This window comes from Corvus kubaryi, unplaced genomic scaffold, assembly GCF_017639235.1.
Source record: "Corvus kubaryi isolate FWS band 111438036 unplaced genomic scaffold, C.kubaryi_AGA036_p1.0 37260, whole genome shotgun sequence".
Taxonomy (NCBI): domain Eukaryota; kingdom Metazoa; phylum Chordata; class Aves; order Passeriformes; family Corvidae; genus Corvus; species Corvus kubaryi.
Window position 1 is genome coordinate 7,446,943 of NW_024581077.1, and position 23,469 is coordinate 7,470,411.

The 23,469-nt window shown below is 48.2% G+C and overlaps 2 protein-coding genes across 7 annotated transcripts in view; one reads left to right on the forward strand and one right to left on the reverse strand.

Moving 5' to 3' along the window:
- Window positions 1-5,932, forward strand: part of LOC121662721 (alpha-2-macroglobulin-like) — a 37,350-nt gene extending 31,418 nt beyond the window's left edge. For 5 of the 6 annotated variants that reach the window (XM_042024231.1, XM_042024233.1, XM_042024234.1 and 2 more), the window contains 7 exons: window positions 249-467; window positions 827-954; window positions 1,304-1,394; window positions 2,660-2,728; window positions 3,126-3,228; window positions 3,798-3,839; window positions 4,797-5,932. In XM_042024231.1, coding sequence (XP_041880165.1) covers window positions 249-467; window positions 827-954; window positions 1,304-1,394; window positions 2,660-2,728; window positions 3,126-3,228; window positions 3,798-3,839; window positions 4,797-4,822 — 678 coding nt within the window. In that variant the 3' untranslated portion in view covers window positions 4,823-5,932. Of the gene's footprint in view, window positions 1-248; window positions 468-826; window positions 955-1,303; window positions 1,395-2,659; window positions 2,729-3,125; window positions 3,229-3,797; window positions 3,840-4,385; window positions 4,421-4,796 lie in introns of those variants that run through there. The other variant, XM_042024232.1, reaches the window with a different exon arrangement.
- A 965-nt stretch (window positions 5,933-6,897) lies between these two features.
- The window catches only part of LOC121662722 (alpha-2-macroglobulin-like), a 31,366-nt gene continuing 14,794 nt past the window's right edge, over window positions 6,898-23,469 (reverse strand). The window contains exons 16-36 of the mRNA XM_042024238.1: window positions 22,937-23,107; window positions 22,158-22,308; window positions 19,820-19,928; window positions 19,279-19,507; window positions 18,892-19,018; window positions 18,141-18,262; window positions 16,814-16,865; window positions 16,234-16,317; window positions 15,669-15,845; window positions 15,113-15,197; window positions 13,774-13,930; window positions 13,400-13,474; window positions 12,954-13,119; window positions 11,766-11,989; window positions 11,175-11,393; window positions 10,688-10,815; window positions 10,248-10,338; window positions 8,914-8,982; window positions 8,414-8,516; window positions 7,803-7,844; window positions 6,898-7,043 (exon numbers count right to left, since the gene is read on the reverse strand). Of these exons, the coding sequence (XP_041880172.1) occupies window positions 7,018-7,043; window positions 7,803-7,844; window positions 8,414-8,516; window positions 8,914-8,982; window positions 10,248-10,338; window positions 10,688-10,815; window positions 11,175-11,393; window positions 11,766-11,989; window positions 12,954-13,119; window positions 13,400-13,474; window positions 13,774-13,930; window positions 15,113-15,197; window positions 15,669-15,845; window positions 16,234-16,317; window positions 16,814-16,865; window positions 18,141-18,262; window positions 18,892-19,018; window positions 19,279-19,507; window positions 19,820-19,928; window positions 22,158-22,308; window positions 22,937-23,107 (2,607 nt within the window). The 3' untranslated portion in view covers window positions 6,898-7,017. The remainder of the gene's footprint in view (window positions 7,044-7,802; window positions 7,845-8,413; window positions 8,517-8,913; window positions 8,983-10,247; window positions 10,339-10,687; window positions 10,816-11,174; window positions 11,394-11,765; window positions 11,990-12,953; window positions 13,120-13,399; window positions 13,475-13,773; window positions 13,931-15,112; window positions 15,198-15,668; window positions 15,846-16,233; window positions 16,318-16,813; window positions 16,866-18,140; window positions 18,263-18,891; window positions 19,019-19,278; window positions 19,508-19,819; window positions 19,929-22,157; window positions 22,309-22,936; window positions 23,108-23,469) is intronic.

Genomic DNA, 23,469 nt, shown 5'->3' on the forward strand with positions numbered 1-23,469 from the left:
TGCAGTACCTTCCACGGCGGCCAAGTTCCCAAGAGGCCAAGGGAAGTATGTCAGGTAGTGCCTCTGGGAAGGGAAATATGCTGAAGCTGCTCTTTCCCTCTGTCTTTTCTTCTTAACACTGGAGAAAGTGGGGCTGGAGGGGAGGGTGCCTGTGACAGAAAGGGCGGCTGCAGGAGGACAGGCTGTAGGAGGACGGGCTGTGGAGAGGCTAATTGCAGCCCCTGAGTGCTGGGACTCATCTCTTTCAGGACACAGTGGTGGCTCTCCAAGCCTTGTCCCTGTATGGAGCTGTCACCTATGCCAAGAGCGGGACAGCTTCCACAGTGGCCCTGCGATCAGGAGGGGACTTCCAGCAAGAGTTCCAAGTGGATGCCAGCAACCGGCTGCTGCTGCAGCGCGTGCCCCTTCCCCAGGTGCCAGGGCAGTACAGCGTGGAGGTGTCTGGTGAAGGATGCGTCTACCTGCAGGTGAGGGTGGCATCCTGGGAAGGGAGCCCCTTGCCAGGCAGGAGCAGGGAGAGGACAGGATCAGAGAACCATCCAGGCTGGAAAAGACCCTAAGATCATCGAGTCCTCCCACTGAGGTAGAGGAGAGTAAAGAGTAAAGGAGGGAGGGGAGAAGTGGAAGGCTGTGGGTAAAGGGAGAGGAGGAGAAGAAGAGTAGAGGTGTGTGGAAGAGAAAGAGTGGGAGAGAAGGAGGGAAGGCTCTGCAGCATGGAGGAGCTGTGAGAATGGGAGAAGTGGGGAGGCAGGGTGGGGAGAGGGTCCCCTCTCTCCCACGCTGAGCGTGCACACACGCTCACACAGAGCTGCTGGCTGTCCCCTAGACAAGCCTGAGGTACAACGTGCAGCCCACGCAGGAGGAGGCACCCTTCATGCTTCATGTGTACACAGTCCCAGAGACGTGTGAGGACTCCAAGGCTCACAAGGTCTTTGACATTGGCATAAATGTCAGGTGAGTCTGCATTTTGATCTGAGCTTTCCTGTTGAGCCATGGGAGCTGGGGGAGGTCTGGTTGTCCCCAGGGTGAGCCAGTCTGGGAGAGCAGCACATGCCTGGGAAGGTGGGCAGGAGGCAGCTGTTCTGTGAGGAGAGGCTCTGGAGGAAGGACTTGTCCTGCCGTGTGGGCAGCCCAAGGCTGGGCTAGTGAGAGGCTGCATAGGTGACTAGAAGCACCTGGCACAGCTGGAGAAGAAGGTGCTGGACTGCCAGGACTCAGTGGGGTGCCAAGTGTTAGGGAAATGCTGGAAGTGTGCCCAGCTTTGAGTTGATGTGCACTGAATCTTTGTTGCTTGGTTCCTTAGTTACACAGGGGAGCGCAATGGCTCCAACATGGTGATTGTTGATGTGAAGATGCTGTCGGGATTCGTCCCCTTGAAGTCCTCAGTGAGGAAGGTAGGAGCCTGTTTGTCATACAGGCAATGTTGAATCACAGAGTCATTAAGGGTGGAAAAGATCTCCATCTCCAAGCTCTGACCAAATGCCACCATACCCACTTATTACCATATTGCAAAGTACCCCCTCTACTCTTTTCTTTAACTTTTTCTGGGATTGTGACTCCACCACTTCCCTGTGAAGCCTGTTCCAATGCTTAACCACTCTTTCAGTGAAGCAATTTCTCCCAATATCCAACAGGAATCTCCCCTGCCACAAACTGAGGACATTTCCTCTTGTTCTATCACTAGTTGCCTGGGAGGAGAGACTAACCCTTGCCTGGCTACAACCTCCTTTCAGGGTGTTGTAGAGAGCAATAAGGTTCCCCCAAGGCTTCTTTTTTTCACACTAAGCAATCTCAGTACCCTCAGCCGCTCCTCATAAGACTTACATTCCAGTCCTTTTCCCAGCTCATTGTCTTTCTTTGTAGTTGCTCCAGTAGCTCAAGGTCTGAAGTCAGGGCTCCAAAACTGAGTGCGGAATTCAACGTGCAGCATCACCAGTGCTGAATACAGAGAGAAAACATCCACTTTCTCAGTTTCAAGACACCTTTCCAATGTCTGTAGCAAAGAACAAAGCTTCAGCTTGATTTTTCACTGTCATTTGCACATTTGACATGTACCGTGTTCTCTTTTCATACATGGCTTAAGGCCAGCGCAAGGGGAGACAATGTGATCAGTCTAGGAAAAATAGACAAAGTAATTTTTTCTTTAGACTTGTGATGGGAACTTTTATTTTCACTGTGTCCCAACAGCTCCCCATAAACATTGTCTGGGCATAGTACATTCAAAAATAGTGCTGTTTCCTTTTTTCCTCTGCTGATCTACAAACATCTTCTAGCATTGTAACTCTTTAGGTCTTGGGTAACTGTTTGGGATGCTGAGTAGGTGCCTGAACTGCAAAATAAAGGCTATAATAATATGGTGCAGAACTAGCAAGCCAGAAGGAGCGTATTTTCATTTAATTGCTCCATCACTGTGCTTGAACCAGTGCTAAGTCTCTTCTGGAGAGGTTCTGGAGGTGGTACTTCTTCAGCCAGTCTGGTGAAGGGGAGGGCTGGAGACCATGCTACTGCTGTGGCACACCAAGGAGGCAGTTCTGTGCTACTTGCTTAGTTCCCTGACTACTGCAGTATTTCATCCAGAGTACATCCCACCCATAGGGCTGTGCAAGGGGCACAGGGAGACCACCATCAATGCAGTAACATCTTGGTCTTCTTTCTTCAGCTGGAAGGCCACCCTGTTATTGAGCGCACAGAGCTGAATACCAACCATGTTCTACTATACCTGGAAAAGGTGAGGATGGGGCAGAAACACAGGCATTGGGACTTTTGGCTACATAGGGCAAACAATCTGGGACTCAAAACTACCATGGCTCTGACAAGAATGAGACTGAATATTTTACTGTCTTTTTCTGACTACAAACTCTAAGGGCTGCTTCCCTCCCATCCCTCAGCAGGCATTCCCTGCACCCTGAGCACAGATCAGGCCCTGCTCTCCCCACCAGCAGAGCCTCCCCCAGGGTGGGGGAAGGTCCCAGGGATTCCCCTTGTCCCTCAGCCAGTCCTTGAGCGCTGTGTCGGGCCAGGCACGGGTGGCCGGGGAGAGCGTGGGGGCCTGGGGTCAGTGCGGAGGCTCAGGGCAGCCCCTGCAGTGCAGAGCCCCCCTGAGCCTCCGCTGCTTCCCTTCCCAGCTGGGCAGGGAGACCCTCAGCTTCTCCTTCACGGTGGAGCGGGACATCCCCGTGCAGGGCCTGAAGCCAGCCCAGGTGAAGGTCTATGACTACTACGAGACAGGTGAGTGCCAGTAGTGCCCGTGGGAGCGAGGAGGGGCAGTGGGACACGAGGAGGGGCACAGGAGCTGTGGGGACCTGCAGCTGCCCCGGCCTGGCATGGCCACCCCAGCCCTGCCGGAGCTCTGGGAGCGCAGAGGGGCCGGGGTAGAGCCGTGGGTGCTGGGGGTCCCGTGTTCATTTCTGGCCCCAGAGGGCGGCCGTGCCTGTGCTTCCAGGCAGACCTGCTGCTCCCTGTGCCGCTGCTGTCCTGGCTGCTGTGCCAGGGTGGCAGTGACAGAGCTGTTTGTCCCCACCTCAGCCCAGTGTGCTGGGAGGAGGTGTCTGAGCAGCCCTTGGGTACACTGGAGTGGAGGTGCCTGTGCGGGTGGCTCTGCCTTGCTGCCACTGCCCCCAGACAGGGCTGGGACTGGGGCTGCCCCTACCCCAACTGGGATCTCTGGGGGAAACTGGGGATGGTGGCACCAGCCTGCTCTGGAGGCCTGGGAAAAGCATCTCTCTGGCACCCATCCCTCTGCCAGCAGTGCCAGGGGTCATCTCAGCTCACTCTCTCCCTTCCCTTCTGTTTTCCAGACGAGTTTGCCACACAGGAATACAGTGCTCCCTGCACCACAGGTAGGGTACTGCTTCCTTCACTGCTCTCTACATCTTCTTCATTACATTCTTGGTCTTCCAGCCAGCACTTGTCTCTTCCTGTTTTAATTTGGATGAGATTGGCCCAACTTACATGCGCAGATCTTGCATATAAAACTGAGAGCATGGGAGTTACAGAGATGGCAAGTTTGCCCCTGGTAGCTACTGTCTGGAGGAAGTCTTCCTTCCTTCTCATGTTCCCACTGCCCCAGGGTCTCTCAGGAGGCAGCTGTGCCTCATGACCCTGGACAGCCAGCCCTCAGTCTTGATTTGGAGTCTGAGCTGGCTGCAGGACAGAAATGCTTTGGGGGATTCTCTGCAATGCAAGACCAAGTGTGTTTGGCTTAGGAGAACAGGTAATTTGGGAGCTTCTGTAAAATCTCTGACCAAGGTTATTTCTCCTGTCCTTTATGGAGTCCTGCAATACGAAAACTGGCAGGTCTTGCTTTCCATTAGTTGCCCAGTTTCAGGTGTTTGGAGTATGGAAGCTTCTGGAAAGCAGAGTTCCTGGGAAATTGTTTTTCACAGGGCCTGACTGTGACATCTGAGAACAAAGTGATTTGGACTTGGAGAAGGCAAAAGCTTTGCCTCTTGCTGGTGGTAAATGGTGGTATCTATCTCCTTTCATGTTTTTATCTGATGTCTGGAAGAGTCTGAACTACCACACTTCTGTTCCATACTGCTTGTTAACCTGGGCTGTGTCCATAGCTACAGCTGTTTTCTGCTGATTCTGGACCTACAGCCTCCCTTCATAGAAAAATGTGCACAAGTCCTAAGATATTGAGTGGACAGTAAAACATGTCCAAAGGGTATTTTGGCATGGTCTGGTTGTCCAGTGTGAGACTCATTGGAAGACCTTAGATTTTAGGCTACTTTTCCCCAGTTCTGTTAACATGCAGATCAAGTCCTGTTCCCTCCCATCTTCTTTCATCTTTGCAGAGGAAGTAAACCAGGGAAATGATTGAAGAACACTCCCAGATGCTGGAACCCGCCTGCCTCACCACCACCACCACAGTGTGACAGATGAATAATGTCTGCAAGGAATGGAAAGTGAACTTTACAAATAAATTAACTGTACTCACCAATGATTTTTGAACACTTTGTTCCCAATTCTGATTTTTCCTGCTCATCTTTCAGTCACAGCTTTAATCTCCCTGGCTTCTTAGGTTAAAGAGTAACCCATCTAACAAGGCCTGTGTGCAGGGAAATAAGGCTAACAAGTGAAGAAAAAAAAAAAAGAGGACAGAATGATTTAAGTGGAGATCAGCCTTTCTAATGTATCTATGTCTGTGTTATGTTCTCTGAACTCATCATCTGAGGTGCAGACTAATCAATGGAGAAGGACAGGTAGTTCTTGGGAACAATTTCTCTCCCCTGGCTTACAAACCATACCCTCAATTGAACTGGTCTCTGCAGAAGGCCTATCCATGTCTCCCACCATTAGGCAGCCTGGAAGATCAACTAATGTTACATGCAATCCAACCTCTGTGATCTTCCCTGTAGACACCCCTCCTGGGATTGTTTCTTGTTTGTAGAAGAGTGGGAGGAGACAGAGTCTGCCCTCTTCAATGATTAGAGAGTGCCTGGGGGCAGGAGGGATGTGTGCATGCATTCTGCCTTTGGCTGCTAACTTACAGTGGTCTGTTCTCCAGTTGAAGCTTGGGTCTTCCTGTGGAAGCTTCCATTATCTCATGTCTGCTACTTCTGGGAGATTACCAAGGAGAAGCTAATGGCATTTGCCACTAACCTACCTGCCTAAGTCTAGTTTAAATGATACATTCATTTAAATCATATAGTTGCTTTGATGAAACTGTCTATAGGCCTCTTAGATACCTCCAGGAATGATCCCCCTTTCTTCATTTTGTCTCATGAATTTGTGGTTTTAACTTTTGAATGCAAAAAAATCTTATGTGACTGTTTATTCTCATGAAATGCTTATTGTTAGGTATCATGGCGTGTTGTGCATCCAAAGTACGCACAGCTAGCTGTTCCATCCAATTTTTGGCTTGGTGTGCCTGTACAAACAGTATTATTGAGAACAAATAAAATTCTTCATCTATTTTGCTAGATATTAATATTATGTCACTTTGTCTTCTGTGGTGTTTGGGGTTTGACACGACTTCCCACAGCATTCTCCTGGAGAAATTGACTGCCCATTGCTTGTAGAGGTGCACTGTTTGATGGATAAAAAAGCTGTCTGGATAGCCAGGCCCAGGAAGTGGTGGCAAATGGAGTTCAATTCAGCTGGTCACTGGTGGGGTTCCCCAGGGCTCAGTGTTGGGGCCAGTCCTGTTTAATTATCAATGACCTGAGGACATCAAGTATACCCTCAGTAAGTTTGAAGGAAACACCGAGCTGGGTGGGAGTGTTGATCTGTTGGAGGGCAGGAAGGCTCAGTGGGTCAAGGCCAGTGGTGTGAGGCCAAGTGCTAGGTCCTACACTTGAGTCACAACAACCCCATGCAAGTCTACATGGTTCAGCAGTGGATTGAGCAGTGCTGGGTTAATGGTAGGACTTGACCTTACAGCCTTCTCCAGCTTAACAATTCTGTGAGTGACACTGTTAAGGTCCTAGTCCCTCTCTGATTTCACTTCAGCTGCTTAGAAACAAGCGGACGCTGCTAGAATGGGAAAGCCCACAGGTCTTCCCTTCACTTCTATCTGGTCTGCTGCAAAAGATCAGATTGGACAGGTTCACCCCATCCTCGCACCTCACAGCAGTGATTTCTCAGTGCAATCAAAGGGGGTATGTGATCAGAAGTTTATGCCCAAGGATCATCTTTCAGAAAACACCCTCTGTAGAGGCAGAGAGACAAACTTCCAGTGCATAATGGATCCGATACGCTGTCCTCTCTCCTTAGAGAACTGGCAAGTATGGAGAAAAATCTCCCAACTGCTAAAATCTATCTGCCTTCTGGTATTCTTGAGGAATTCCCAAACACCACCTTGCCAGGAAATCTTAGGCCATGACACAGTCTGAACTATGGATAGGAGAAGAGACAAGAGTAACAGTAACAGAAAACAAAGCCAGAGACGTCTGATGAGAATCAAGACTTAATTTATTTATAGTGTTGCTTCCTTTTTGCTTATGAGGTGTCAAAGATCTTCTAGGGGCAGAGACACATAAACTGAGAAGGCAAGGCTCTGACAAGATGCATTCTTCAGGAATTTCCTTGTTCAGCCTTGACTGGAGGTGGGAAAAGGACAAAGTGAGGTAAATATTCTGGTGAGTGGTGTCCAGAGTCCTGGATATCTCTGTGTTCTGGTGGCTATGTGAGTTCAAGCCCTGTTAAACTATGGGAAACTGCTTCACCTAAAAATGCCCAGTTGCAGACAGATAACAGAATGGGAATGGCTGGACACATTCAAAATATCTATGCTACAGAGAGGGGAGGCAGATTCATCCTGGAGCTCCATGAGCTATTCTAGTACACATTCTCTCTCAGCAACTTCATTTCCCTGGGGAAGAGTTTGAAAGGTCCTTGCTAAAGAGATGTGAATAACATCAATATTGCACCATGATATTTGGGAGACAATTCCTCAGTACCTTTCAGTGCCTGCAGCATAGCTGAAGTGGCCCTAAAAAGGACAGAGACACAAAAGGCTGTGTGTGGTGTTCCATCCCAAGGGAGACTTGAATCTTATTTGCATAAAGTGACACAAGCAAAGAGGAAAAGACAATTGCCACTGTAAAATGAAGTCAGTAACACTGAGATTGCTATTCCCAGGGAACAAAAATGAAAGCTGTATCTGATCTTACAGAGGAAGCTGAATGGCAGCATTGCTTTTGGTCTCTGTACTGAGATGGGGACTGCAGTAGGCACAGTGCAGATAAATGCTGAGAGTAGACACAGGCCAAGGAAACACAAAGCCTACAAAGACTCTAGTTCAAGACAACCTGCAATAATCCCTGCTGGAGTATCTCAGTTGATCATGTGCACCCTACCTGTGGTGCAGGGAGCACTGTATTCCTGTGTGGCAAAATCATCTGGAAAACAGAAGGGAAGGGAGAGAGTGAGCTGAGATGACCCCTGGCACTGCTGGCAGAGGGATGGGTGCCAGAGAGATGCTTTTCCCAGGCCTCCAGAGCAGGCTGGTGCCACCATCCCCAGTTTCCCCCAGAGATCCCAGTTGGGGTAGGGGCAGCCCCAGTCCCAGCCCTGTCTGGGGGCAGTGGCAGCAAGGCAGAGCCACCCGCACAGGCACCTCCACTCCAGTGTACCCAAGGGCTGCTCAGACACCTCCTCCCAGCACACTGGGCTGAGGTGGGGACAAACAGCTCTGTCACTGCCACCCTGGCACAGCAGCCAGGACAGCAGCGGCACAGGGAGCAGCAGGTCTGCCTGGAAGCACAGGCACGGCCGCCCTCTGGGGCCAGAAATGAACACGGGACCCCCAGCACCCACGGCTCTACCCCGGCCCCTCTGCGCTCCCAGAGCTCCGGCAGGGCTGGGGTGGCCATGCCAGGCCGGGGCAGCTGCAGGTCCCCACAGCTCCTGTGCCCCTCCTCGTGTCCCACTGCCCCTCCTCGCTCCCACGGGCACTACTGGCACTCACCTGTCTCGTAGTAGTCATAGACCTTCACCTGGGCTGGCTTCAGGCCCTGCACGGGGATGTCCCGCTCCACCGTGAAGGAGAAGCTGAGGGTCTCCCTGCCCAGCTGGGAAGGGAAGCAGCGGAGGCTCAGGGGGGCTCTGCACTGCAGGGGCTGCCCTGAGCCTCCGCACTGACCCCAGGCCCCCACGCTCTCCCCGGCCACCCGTGCCTGGCCCGACACAGCGCTCAAGGACTGGCTGAGGGACAAGGGGAATCCCTGGGACCTTCCCCCACCCTGGGGGAGGCTCTGCTGGTGGGGAGAGCAGGGCCTGATCTGTGCTCAGGGTGCAGGGAATGCCTGCTGAGGGATGGGAGGGAAGCAGCCCTTAGAGTTTGTAGTCAGAAAAAGACAGTAAAATATTCAGTCTCATTCTTGTCAGAGCCATGGTAGTTTTGAGTCCCAGATTGTTTGCCCTATGTAGCCAAAAGTCCCAATGCCTGTGTTTCTGCCCCATCCTCACCTTTTCCAGGTATAGTAGAACATGGTTGGTATTCAGCTCTGTGCGCTCAATAACAGGGTGGCCTTCCAGCTGAAGAAAGAAGACCAAGATGTTACTGCATTGATGGTGGTCTCCCTGTGCCCCTTGCACAGCCCTATGGGTGGGATGTACTCTGGATGAAATACTGCAGTAGTCAGGGAACTAAGCAAGTAGCACAGAACTGCCTCCTTGGTGTGCCACAGCAGTAGCATGGTCTCCAGCCCTCCCCTTCACCAGACTGGCTGAAGAAGTACCACCTCCAGAACCTCTCCAGAAGAGACTTAGCACTGGTTCAAGCACAGTGATGGAGCAATTAAATGAAAATACGCTCCTTCTGGCTTGCTAGTTCTGCACCATATTATTATAGCCTTTATTTTGCAGTTCAGGCACCTACTCAGCATCCCAAACAGTTACCCAAGACCTAAAGAGTTACAATGCTAGAAGATGTTTGTAGATCAGCAGAGGAAAAAAGGAAACAGCACTATTTTTGAATGTACTATGCCCAGACAATGTTTATGGGGAGCTGTTGGGACACAGTGAAAATAAAAGTTCCCATCACAAGTCTAAAGAAAAAATTACTTTGTCTATTTTTCCTAGACTGATCACATTGTCTCCCCTTGCGCTGGCCTTAAGCCATGTATGAAAAGAGAACACGGTACATGTCAAATGTGCAAATGACAGTGAAAAATCAAGCTGAAGCTTTGTTCTTTGCTACAGACATTGGAAAGGTGTCTTGAAACTGAGAAAGTGGATGTTTTCTCTCTGTATTCAGCACTGGTGATGCTGCACGTTGAATTCCGCACTCAGTTTTGGAGCCCTGACTTCAGACCTTGAGCTACTGGAGCAACTACAAAGAAAGACAATGAGCTGGGAAAAGGACTGGAATGTAAGTCTTATGAGGAGCGGCTGAGGGTACTGAGATTGCTTAGTGTGAAAAAAAGAAGCCTTGGGGGAACCTTATTGCTCTCTACAACACCCTGAAAGGAGGTTGTAGCCAGGCAAGGGTTAGTCTCTCCTCCCAGGCAACTAGTGATAGAACAAGAGGAAATGTCCTCAGTTTGTGGCAGGGGAGATTCCTGTTGGATATTGGGAGAAATTGCTTCACTGAAAGAGTGGTTAAGCATTGGAACAGGCTTCACAGGGAAGTGGTGGAGTCACAATCCCAGAAAAAGTTAAAGAAAAGAGTAGAGGGGGTACTTTGCAATATGGTAATAAGTGGGTATGGTGGCATTTGGTCAGAGCTTGGAGATGGAGATCTTTTCCACCCTTAATGACTCTGTGATTCAACATTGCCTGTATGACAAACAGGCTCCTACCTTCCTCACTGAGGACTTCAAGGGGACGAATCCCGACAGCATCTTCACATCAACAATCACCATGTTGGAGCCATTGCGCTCCCCTGTGTAACTAAGGAACCAAGCAACAAAGATTCAGTGCACATCAACTCAAAGCTGGGCACACTTCCAGCATTTCCCTAACACTTGGCACCCCACTGAGTCCTGGCAGTCCAGCACCTTCTTCTCCAGCTGTGCCAGGTGCTTCTAGTCACCTATGCAGCCTCTCACTAGCCCAGCCTTGGGCTGCCCACACGGCAGGACAAGTCCTTCCTCCAGAGCCTCTCCTCACAGAACAGCTGCCTCCTGCCCACCTTCCCAGGCATGTGCTGCTCTCCCAGACTGGCTCACCCTGGGGACAACCAGACCTCCCCCAGCTCCCATGGCTCAACAGGAAAGCTCAGATCAAAATGCAGACTCACCTGACATTTATGCCAATGTCAAAGACCTTGTGAGCCTTGGAGTCCTCACACGTCTCTGGGACTGTGTACACATGAAGCATGAAGGGTGCCTCCTCCTGCGTGGGCTGCACGTTGTACCTCAGGCTTGTCTAGGGGACAGCCAGCAGCTCTGTGTGAGCGTGTGTGCACGCTCAGCGTGGGAGAGAGGGGACCCTCTCCCCACCCTGCCTCCCCACTTCTCCCATTCTCACAGCTCCTCCATGCTGCAGAGCCTTCCCTCCTTCTCTCCCACTCTTTCTCTTCCACACACCTCTACTCTTCTTCTCCTCCTCTCCCTTTACCCACAGCCTTCCACTTCTCCCCTCCCTCCTTTACTCTTTACTCTCCTCTACCTCAGTGGGAGGACTCGATGATCTTAGGGTCTTTTCCAGCCTGGATGGTTCTCTGATCCTGTCCTCTCCCTGCTCCTGCCTGGCAAGGGGCTCCCTTCCCAGGATGCCACCCTCACCTGCAGGTAGACGCATCCTTCACCAGACACCTCCACGCTGTACTGCCCTGGCACCTGGGGAAGGGGCACGCGCTGCAGCAGCAGCCGGTTGCTGGCATCCACTTGGAACTCTTGCTGGAAGTCCCCTCCTGATCGCAGGGCCACTGTGGAAGCTGTCCCGCTCTTGGCATAGGTGACAGCTCCATACAGGGACAAGGCTTGGAGAGCCACCACTGTGTCCTGAAAGAGATGAGTCCCAGCACTCAGGGGCTGCAATTAGCCTCTCCACAGCCCGTCCTCCTACAGCCTGTCCTCCTGCAGCCGCCCTTTCTGTCACAGGCACCCTCCCCTCCAGCCCCACTTTCTCCAGTGTTAAGAAGAAAAGACAGAGGGAAAGAGCAGCTTCAGCATATTTCCCTTCCCAGAGGCACTACCTGACATACTTCCCTTGGCCTCTTGGGAACTTGGCCGCCGTGGAAGGTACTGCACGGATCTATTGCAGGACTACAGTTCCCACCTTCCTGGCAAACCTTCCTGTGCTCCCACCTGGTTCTCTGACATGTCCCATCTTCTGAGGTGGATGTGCATGGTGGCCGGAGGGAAGCAGCTCACCTGGGTGGAGGAGAAGCCTCCATTGGGATTCTGCTGACTGCTGATCCACTTTGCAATAAGGGATGCAAATGCCAGCTCCTCCTGGGCAGGGGCTGGCTGCGAGGTGAGGTGAGCCAGGAGCACATAGGCCGTCATCTCCACTTCCGCAGAGGGAGCTCGGGAGCGATAGTATGGGAGATCAGCCTCTGGCTCCTTCCCAGGCCGCTGCCAGTGAACAGAGCCATCTTCACAGGAGCCAGCAAGACGAGACAACAAGCAATGATTACTATTAAGTATTGCAAGGCACTTCTTCATCTGCTGCCGCTCCAGCTGGGAGGACGGAGCCTCCAGGATGTGTCTGTCATGCAGGCTGAAGTGGGAAGGGTCAGGTTTACACATTTTTCAGCTTAATGACTGTGAGAGTGCTGAGCCCCAGGCCTAGACAGCACTTTGTCCTAGACCCCACATTCACATGGACATTTCTGGGCTTGGGCACCGCAGGGAACCAGAGACCTCAGGAGGACGCCACTCCTTCCCTTTGTGAGAAGAGATGCCAGCGTTGGGCAGTGAGAAGCTCTGTGAGGCCTAATGGCCCAAAGAATGTGACCAGGGCTTACCAGTCCCCTGCAGGTGGAGAAGGTAAAAGGTGTGGGGGATACTCCCTTCACAGTTCCACTACCCACTGCTTGGGCAAACCCTCTGGCCAGCCTGACTCAACCTGATTAGTTCCAAGTGATTACTTGATTTTCCTAGAAGACTCAGAGTTTGTGCTGTGGCCTCCAAAATGCCCTGTATGTTCATCTTCTCTCTCAGCACACCCATCTCTTCTCTGACTGACATGCCTTGTGCTGGGCAAGGTCACCTTTGTTCTGTGTTGAGCCCGTGTCCCTGAGCATTGCTAAGCCTTTGCCAAGCAGTGCCTGGCGTGGCCAGAGGAGTGGGCTGAGGAGAGGTGGGAGCAGAGCCACCCTTCAGCTCAGCACCCAGGGGATGGTGCCTGCTGCTTCCTGGGGAGCTGCCTCGGAGCAGAGAAGAAGGACTGAGAGGGACTTCTCAAAAACATAATCCCTTTGCACAAGTCTTTCCTCTCCTTCCACCTTTCCCTACGCACAGGGGCCATTCCTGCAGCCATTGCCCCACCAACAAAAGCCATTCTGCCAAGGGAAGATGTAAGGCTGGTGAAAGCCGTGTCCCACCAGGAACGCTCACCCTTGCTCACAGCTTCCTTCTCAAGTGAGTCGAGCAATGCCTTCCGCTTCTCCCTGTTCCCTGCCAGGGCGAAGGCGTACACCAGCAGTGCCTTGGTGTACACGTGGTTTTCTTTCTGATTTGCTGCTGTTTCCAGGCAGAACAGAGCATTCCGCACCACTGAGTACTGGGGAGAGAAAGCCATCGATTAGAAGGCTGGGGAGAAATTAGGTTTTTGCCTTACTAAAAGCACATCAACCTACTGAACTTTCAGGAGGGGACTGCCAGAAGGAGGTCTAGAAACAAGTAGGGTACAATGTCTCACAGATATAGCACAAATGACAGTTCTTATACCACAGGGCTCAACAACCAAGTTATTTTTCCAATCTGGAGCAAATTCTGGTCAGTTCTGTGTTGCCATAGACTGGCACAGCACAACTGGCTCAACTTAGGATGCAGACACATACGGTCACAGGCAGAGGAATCTCCAGCAAGGCAATAGTGATGTAGGCAGTCAGCGTGACCTCGTTGTCCACTCCACCCTGCAGGGAAACACAAAGGTAGATGCTGACCTCACCTAGCTTCATATCTTCAGTCTTTTCTCACACTCCAGAGGGCATACTGTATTCTGCATTGCAGACCTTTAGTTCACCTCCTTCCTCTTGCAGCTGATGTGAAGGTATCACCATTAAGTACAGAATGGTGTGTGGCTCCCTCCCCAGTGTTTGCTATTGGCATGGGAATATCCCATCTGCCTATGTGCTCTGGAAGCTCTACTGGCCCCATCTGACTTATGGCCAAGTTCTAGCCTCACAAAGAAACAACCAGGGAGACATGTTACCTTCATAGCATTGTTCAGGAGTGTCCCAGAACTCTGGAAACAGCCGTTCTCCTTCTGTTTGTAGGACAGCCAGTTCAATGCATCCTGGATGTGCTTCTCCTCTATAAAGATGTGATGCCGGGCCTGGGCAAAGGACTTGAGGACAAAGGCTGTGAGCCTGAAAGGGAGAAAGAAAGGGCCTGAGCAGGCCTGTTGCCCATCTCAATTGATAGAGCTCATGTGCCCTTCATCTGTCTAGAAACAGGCAAGAAGGCTTGGAGAGCTGTGGGTCAATTAGTCAGACCTTATATATATTATATCCTTACCTCAAAAAATTCTGTCAAAAAACTGCTTTCCACCCTGATTTTTGTCTGTCATTTTTGTCTCTCACTTGGCTCAAAAAACCCTGTGATCCCTTTGTGTTGATGCTACAGCTTAAAGGACAATGATTATTGATCTGTCTCTAAAAAAACCTCTTCAAAAAATGTAGGCAATTGCATGCCAATTAGCTAAATATGCAAAACAGTAGTACTCAAAATTACAGGGAAGAATAATTAAATTCCCACTAGCTCATGGTCTGCTGGTAGAACTCTTAAACTGTAAATCCATGCTTCATGGGTTTCCCAGAACTCCCCTAGAATTTTAAAGTAAAGCAGAACATGTTAAAAGAGTTTTTGTTAAGAGTTGTTGCAAGCAGTTATGGAAAAGAAGCAGGCATGTGGTAAGAAGCCAGCATGCTGTCAAAAGCCAATTGCCATTTCAGAAACTAAAAGAAAACTGAGGGTGATGAGTTCTGCCATTCTTATCCTTACTTAAAATTGAAAACGCATGACAATGATATACAGGAGCAAGTCAAAACTTTTCAATAAGTCAAAATGGCAACACACATGCTCCTCCAGTCTGTCTTTGCTTAGTAGCATACAAACATTTGAAAAAAACCATTCAGCACTGCTCTTGGATTATCAACCTTTCCACTTGTGTTTCCTCATATGTTTCCATATGGAATCATCTTTTCCAGGAGACTACTCAGCAGATGCTAGTCTAGAAGAGCTGCCACTGCAACTCTTCAGCTTTCTTCAGCCAGATAAATCCCTGCTCCCTTCTTCCCTAATTTATCTCCATTGCCTTTTTTGTCTGTCATGGTCCTTGGAGCTGCTGGTGGGAGGAAGTACTTCAGCCATATATCTAGCTGATGTAGCCTATTTATTAAAAAGGAAGCAGCATAGGGACCACACCAGCTCTGGAAAACCTGCTGGTCTACAACAGCATTTCCTATTTACTATCCTGCAGTATTTAGTATAAATGTGTGGGTGAGAAAGAGGAGCATATTGGAGAGGCGTAGGTGGCATTGAAGTCTCACCAGGTATTCCCTGGTTGGCCATAACGTTGTCCAAAGGTACTGTAAGAGCCATCTTGGTGCTTGTAGTTCAGCTGCCTCTGATAACCTGCAACAGAAAGATAAGGCAAGATTCAGATGCCAGAAAGAGTCTGCTGAGGGATGGGGAAATAGAAAAATATCTCCATCAGCAAATGCAAGTGAGAGAGGTGTAGGTCAGTCCTATCCTAACCAATACGAAGTGCTGGTACCTCCTCAGCTCCACGCATTGCTTGTAGTGCATGAGGAAAAGCAACACTTACCTCTCTACAAAAGGATGGCAGGACCTATTAATGACAATGAATGCACTGTACTGCCACCCCATGAGAAAAGTGCTTGCAATGATCAGGCACAGTAATGCTTAAGCAACAGAAAATAAAAGAAAAAAGCAGCAAAGGGTCGCCTCAGGCATAGAGCAGAGACCATTTGTCTATGAGAGAAGACATCTTTCAGCATCTGGCCAGCATCTGACAGACAGACCCATCCCAGGCAGGACCTAGAAGAAAACCAAAGCAGAAGCAAAAGCCATGTCCCAGCTCACCGCTCACTAAGTATCCAGTGGCCTTGGATTTGACCTCTTCACTCAGCTGCCCTGTCTTGTTCAGGTAGTCCAGGACGTAGATGTTGGGTGCAAAGAGGACCATGTTCTGCTCCCCACAGCCAAAGGGCATCTGGAGGAGCTGGTGCAGGTTCTGCATGGCAGTGCCCATGATGTCACCTGGGGAGCAGGAGATACCAGAGGGATGTTAACAATATCTAGGGCTGACTATCAGAATCAGAGGAAGCTACTGAATGACAGATGCAGGAGGTGTCAGAGAAGAACATAAAATAATCTGGATTGATAAAGATCCTGGAACAAAACACAGAACAGCAGAGAAAAAGAAAAGAGGGAAATGAGAGAAAGGTTAGGGCATTGTGAGAAGACTGAGAAAAAAGGCATGCAGAAAGGGAAAAGGAATAGCACAAACAGAAGGGAAAGTGCTCAAGACAGAAGAGATTAAAGACAAGAATGAGCTGTGCTAGAAACCAGGAGAAAAAGCTGTGAGGTAGGTCAACACAAAGAGTCAGAAACAGCACATGGTTCTTCTGTCAGGCTGTTAACTCACCCAGCACTGAGAAATACGCTCTGCCTGAATCTTGTACCACATTATCAGGTAGCAACAGGGAAAACTCCTCTTTCACAGGCGCTCCTGAGAAAGAAACAAGACTACTTCAGTGCAGTTCCAAGAAATGGCTAATGGAAGGGGAAGAGGCCTCACTGAAACAACAGGAACTCTTCCTATTAGAAATGCCCTGATTTCAGTTACTTCCTATTTCCCTGGCTGTAACACAATCTCTGCGTGAAACCACTCCCAGGCACTTTTAGGCACTGCAGATGCATCTACTGCTTTCTCCTGAGCGTGCAAGAAAACAAGAGCACTTGTAACTCCAGTGTCAGAGCTCAAGTGAGCAGGGATACAAACATTCATACTAAATCTGTCCTAGCTCATACCCTGATGCTTAGGCAGGATGGTCAATTCTTTAGGACTTTCTTCTGTCTCATGTTTCAAACTCCGAACTGATGTGGCATGTTTTGATTACCCAAAAATGTCAGGCTACACAGAATATGATAGAGGCAGGCCTCCAACATCCCACCCATCAAACCACACAGGAACAAATAGAGAGTGTGGGAAGAGTGGGCATTACCTTTTACACAGAGCACAGAATTCTGGGTTGTTTCCTTCTCAACTCCTTCAGGCTTGGATGGGATGAAGGAAAACAAGAGAAGTGAGAAATTAGTGAGACAGGAAATACAGACAGGAATCCTCATAAGGACAGAGGGATATGTGAAAAGTGTAGGAACTGAAGAAGGAGAAGCAGTCACAAACATTCCCTGAAATACAGAGCTCTGAAATAATTTAAGCAAATAAAAGAAATGTGATCCTAAATGACTGGTGTTGTACGTGGAGGAAGGACAGGAAAAGGAGAGGAAAACACTGCAGGACTACCAAATGGATGACCTGCAACTACTGCTCACAGTGAGATACACTTAACATCCTCGTGACAAAGGGACTACAGCATTAGTGAGAGCTGTGCTGAAGAGAAGTCTGCAGTGCTATTTATTGTAATGCTGCAGATGCTTTAGGGAAACAAATTGTGTATGTTAACAATAGCAAGGGAAGATGTTGCACCCTGTAGTATCTGGTGACACCACTGATAGCATATGACATAGCAGGCAAACATTAGGGGGTTTTATGATACAGAGGAAAGCTCAGAACATAGAGCCTAACTGCCACATTACCACTTTCAGTATACGATAAACTAACAATTTCCTATAAAGGATACCCAATACTGCCACTTAGTATTTCCTTGTGTTCCACATCACATCAGCAACACTTCCTGCCACAGGAAATGGGTAAGCTGTAAAATTTCAGCATGTTTTCAAGTGGAGTTTTAAGGGGATTTCTCTACAGTCATCGAATTCCCATAGGCATTTGTGAGTTCCTCACCTTCATCCTGGTGCCAATCTACGTTACCAAACCACAACTGCAAAACACTCAGCTTAAGAGGCAGTTTGCTTGGCCATTCAATTAGCTGAGAGGCAGCATGTGCTGACCGGCACATTTACTGGGGATGTGTCAAAAGAAGGAGAGAAGCTGTAAAGACAGTGTATTGAAATAGCAGGTGACAGGTGGGAGCTAAAGGGAGGGATGGATTGCAGTAGGAGTCCTGTTACAGTAGAAGACAGGGAAAGTTTATTGTACCAGGAGACACAAGGCACATTATTAAGCTGAAGTCTTTATGCAGCCCTGTCAAAGTACAATGATGTAAGACCATCATATTGCCGTGCTGCATAGTGATCCCATAAAATCATAGACCAGACCAGGTTAGAAGGGATCTCAAAAGGTCATCTGGTCCAACCTTTTACAGAAAGGAAGCTAGATGAGATTATCTAGCATCCCATCCAGTTGTATCACAGTGTAAGCTGTAGCCCGTAGGAAAGGTCAGTCCTCCCTTCACCCAGCCCATGTACCTCCACCAGCAGCTGTCTGATGACTGTGTCCTTCCGCCCTTTCTCAGGGGTCTCCACAATGGCGTTCCCGCAGGGCTGCTGGTTCTGTAGGGCCTCAGTGGTCACTGAAAACTCCACCTGCCCTGGAGGAAACAGGGGTCAGTCAGTCCTGCCAGGCAGAGCCAGGCAATGGGATTCACTGCTACTTTCAGGAGTTTCAGCTTGCAGGTTCATGGATGGAGATTTCTGTCATGGCTGGGCCCTGCTTCCCACAAAAACCAAGCTCTCGATACCAGAAGTCACAAGAGCTGTGCTGTCACTGAAAGGTTACTCTCTTTTGGGGACTCTTTTCCAGAACACCACAGTACTGAGTGTGACCAGCCCCACTGCTGTTCAGCACACTGCTGTCCTGCATGCACACCACAGCTGCTACCACACCAACAGTGAAAACCAAGTGCGAAGATCCCATGGGGAAGACATCTAATCTCTGGGAAGAATGGAGCTAACAGAACATCTCTGCTGGCCAGCAACATCTCTGGCTTCAGGAGATGCTGTCCAAGGCTTGATGGTACTGCATGTGATGCCAGACACAGAGTTGGACACTATGAACTCCTCAGTCTTTGCCTCCCAAATAACAGTCTTTGCCCCCAGATCAGACACACTCAACTGAAGTGCTTCCCAGGAAAATGTGTTGCTTTAATACCCAATACTGAATGGGGAGAACAGCTCAAAGAAACCCTTGCTGCAGTTTTCAGCACCCTGAGACCTTTACCTAGAGATTTGGGAGTCACCAGCCAAGCCACGGTTTTCCTCAAGTTCTCACAGAGACAATGAGATTCCTTCTCCTTTTCCACCAGAGTAGCCAGGAAATGAGTAGACTGAGCCAGAGTCACACTGACCTGCCAGTAGAGAGAGGTGCAAATAAGAAAGGGTGATCATGAGAGACAGGGAGCTAGGAAGCCATGGCAATTGCTGTTTCCTCAGTAGGAGAAGGGAACTGGAGCTGTGGATTCTGCATTTGGAGTATATAGGAGATATAACATAAAATGTCAGGGGCAAGGGGTCTAGGGCTGCTGAGAGACAAGGTAAGAAGGCTAGGTGAAGGCACGGCTGCACAAGAAGGTACACAGCTACAGAGAACAATTTAAACCTCCCTTACCCTGATGCAGGCGGGCAGGTAGTTGAAAACGGTGGCTTTCAGCGTGAAGGACTCCCCACGCACTACAGAGTAGGGCATGGTGAGCTCCACAAAGAAGGGCTGGAAGGCTCTGAGGGACACTGTTGGGGACAGGCCAAAGCCCGCGTCTGCCGAAGTACAGAATGCATTGGCTTTCCACTCGGTGATGGTGTCAGGGATGGTCACTTCTAGATCAGCTTTTCCCTCAGAGCTGATAAAGCACAGACAGCAAGGACAGATGAGTTTTACAGCATTTTGGTGACTAGCTGTACCCCTTTTGGCATAGTGAACAGTATTTGCTGTGTGAATGATGGAGCACAGTACATTTGCTACTGTAGGACCACTCTACATCTTCTTCCAGTCCATTCTTTGGACAAACCTAACTATGGCTCAAAGTAATTTCATCTCAGAGTATTGCCAAGTGATCTCTGCAAACAATGAAGGACAAGCACTTTGGGATTCATGTTTTCACCTTATAAACTGAGTTTTATTAAAAAGGAATGAACTAACCCAAAATACTCACCTTACAGGTACTAAACTCCAAATCCAGGTTTCTGGGAAATACTTTCGGACTGTCTCTGTCACCTCTTCAGGAGTGCTTAACTGCTCAGAAAATCTGTCTGCCAGAAGGCCTGAATGAGGCAAGATGAAAAAGAAATCAACTATTGATAATCCCAAACAAGACCTATATCAGCATCATGCTTCAGTCTGAGAAAAGTGTCAATCAATGTGGCAATCAGAAGCAGATGCTTGTGGCTGTAGTGAGCTATATTAGCAAGAGCAGTGGAGTTTCAGGGCCAGGGCTTATTAGCAAGGAGAGCTAGCCTTCCATTATTTTCTGCTGGTCTCCAGCAGACCTCAAACTTTGGAAGGCAGCACTTTACAAGTTTAAAAATAAAGGATTTAGAGCAAAAACCTATTTAGGACCTTCTATGTAAGTGATGCCTTTTCCTGGTCTTAAAATCAAGAGTCAAATACAGTTAGAAGGGAAAAAGGGATTTTACCTTGGTATTTATTTTAAGGATCCTTAGGTGCACACATCCAGGTTGAATGCACCCAAATGCACACTGCAATGCACACCCACCCACAATAGATCTGGTATAACATTTTAGGTCTTACTAATTACTAATCTATCAAAGATTCCCCAATGAGAGGCTCAAATGAGGCCCCCCCCCCTCCCCAAGGAGCCTTCCCCTGGATGGTTCTATCTTAGTTTACAAATGTGTTCTGGAGGGGACCTTGGGGTCTGGGGCACACTGATCCCTAACTATGAAGCTTCTAAAATGTTTAGTCTCCTAGCTTGACAAACAAGTCTAAGAATGTAGGCAAAAAGCACTAAGAATACAGAAGTTATAAAAAGGTATAACAGGGGTTATACCTGAAAATATAAAAGAATATATAAATATATATATATTATATTAGTATATGCATTATAATTATTTATATCATTATTATAATTATTATTAATATATGAAATATAAAAGACAAAAATCATGGCATCACAAGCACCCTTTTCTCTTTCAGGTACAGCCTTGATGTGATGTTCTTCTCCATCCTAATCAGGCCAGCTAGCAATGGAACATCCCTCTGTTGAAGTGTTTTTTGTAGGGTCATTGTGACTCAGAGTGCCACCTTCCTGTCAAAGCTATGGCCTTCTCAAGAACTAGGCTGAAAATGCTCAAAATAAAAACATGCAGCCGTAATATGGGAAGTCATTTTGACTAAAACAAAGTTTTCACATACAAAAATTATTCCAAATAAAATATTCTGTGTTTGGGATTACATTTTTTAAACATTTTGTTTTGCTTTACTTTTCAATAACTGGAAAACAAAGATGGGGTGGGTGGGACATGGTTTGCTTGGCTTTCATAAACAGAAAGAGAAATGCATCCAAGCAGAAAAAGAAGAAAATTTCTTAGTGAAATTCTAATTTTCATCATCTTTACTTTGGCTAATTAAATTTCTGCATTTGGATAACAATTGAGTAGCTAAAAAGTATTCATACTAACTGTGCAACAGGCATCTCCAGAGCCTGAGAAGGACTCAGGGACAGGTGAAAGATGCTATCAGAGCTATATCACATTGCTCCTGGCAAAAGTGGCAGGTGGCTAGCTTGTGTTTGTCTATTGTGGTGTTTCAGTCTTCTTACTGCTGATTATTTATATCTATCTGTCAGAAGTTGAAATTGTTTTTAAACTGGACACGTACAAAAAGCACAGGTTCTAGTGCCAAGGGAAAACTCTCTGAATCAGCTATCCAGCTAGAATAGCTTATAATTTCTAAGATATTTTCTTTAATATGAGACTGAAGGATGGTAAGGCCAATTCTGTTGCCCAAACAGTTACAGTGTAAGAGTTGAGACAGCCCTTAAAAATAGGATCATAGGATGGGTCCATATCAGGCTGGACTTCTACCATACGTGTCTTACCCTGCCTCCAAAAGCCTACCAACTCATCACTGAAAAATTTGTCACCCACTTCATGGTTTTGACCATACATAAAGCTGGCTGAGTCAATGAGAACAGCCTGAAAATGGTATTGGAGGATCTGTAGGTGACAATCTAGGAATAGAAGTTGACTGTAAAAACCTAACGAACAGAGAATTTGTCAGCAGAATTAATATCCTCTGCTCTGCCGGTCTTTGAACACGGTCTGGTTCTGCTGATTTCTAATGTGGAGTTACCAAAGCTTGTCTGTAGACCCACACAACCCATTGAGAAGCTGAAATCTGCAAACCCATCAGCTCAGTACTACTTGCAAGGTTTCAATACACAACGCCAGCTCTTGTTTAAGTTTTCACTCCAAAATACAAACAGGATCTCTGTTCGGAACAGCAGTGATAACAAAACCGAGTTCCTTTACCACTTGTCCTCATTGCATGCATGGGTCGCGGAGCCATGGTTTCGGGTGCTGCTAGGCCAGCTGCTGGATGGATGGTATGCCTGTGATTACTAGGGCTGCAAAACCAAGGCTTCCTCACGTTGGTATTTGTGAAAACCTTTAAACCCATTTCCTATGGGAGAGAAACCAAAGATGTTTTTCTATTACTGAATCCTGTTGAGGTTTACACAGCAGACCTGACATTGGCATTTTACTGCCTCAAAATGGAAAAGTTCTTATTGTGTGTGGATTAGACATTGAGATGATCCCCTGATCCTTGGGTCTGAATGCCTGGGTGGCTCAGAGAGACAAAAGGATATATCCCATCTGTTTCTAGGACACTGGTTCCAGTCCAATTTCAGCCTAGGGGTCAGGATTAGCCAGGAAGTAGATATACAGTTTTCTCTCTGGAATGAAATGTCTGTGGCTACAATGCAGCTCAAGGACATACTGATTTATTCAAAGTAACTATAACGGCATGGGATCATTTACCTCCAATTAGAACCTCACCTCAAGTCAGCCTCAAAGCTTTTCCTGTAAGAAAACTTCGAGGCTGATCCCTTTTCTACCAAGTGGGAAGCATATCTGGCATGACGAGTAAAGCTTATGACCCTCACTGAATGTGCCTCCGGATAGAAAGAAGTGTCAGATCATTCAGATGAACAAACGCTTCCCTTGTTAGGCTGCATGATGCCACAGAAGGCTAAAGCATTCTCAATCATTCTCCCACCCCACTCCCTAACCATGCCAGGGGGCTATACCTTTAGGATGCTGTAAGTGTCCTCTTCATTCACCCCCATTACTGGAACATAGGTGATCCCATCCCGAACTATTGGCTCCACAGTCATGCAATTCTGCATGGGCTCCTCCAAGGGTGCGTTTGAAGCATAGATATAGCCATGGAGTTCCTTCACTGGAAGTAAGTCATACACCTTGGAAGAAAGAGACAGAGTATTTGGCATTTTAGTGCCCATTGTTGCGAAGCACAGCTGAGGGAGTTCAATGCAAGCACCGTAACAGTCACATCACCAGCACATACAGTCACATTGCCATGGTCCTCCCTGTGCTGGGAGCAGTAAGAGTTTGGGAATCAAAAAAGGGATCCAAATTTGGAGATACTGCCTCTTTTTTTATGCTCTGCATGTTACTCTGGTTATTATGGCTCAAATATGTAAAAAATTACATTGGCCAAAACATCTGTAACACTTGTCCCTACTCAGGGATTGTCATTTTCAGCTTGGCAAAAGACAAATAAACTCTTTGACACTTCCAGATGCTACCACAAAAAAATTAA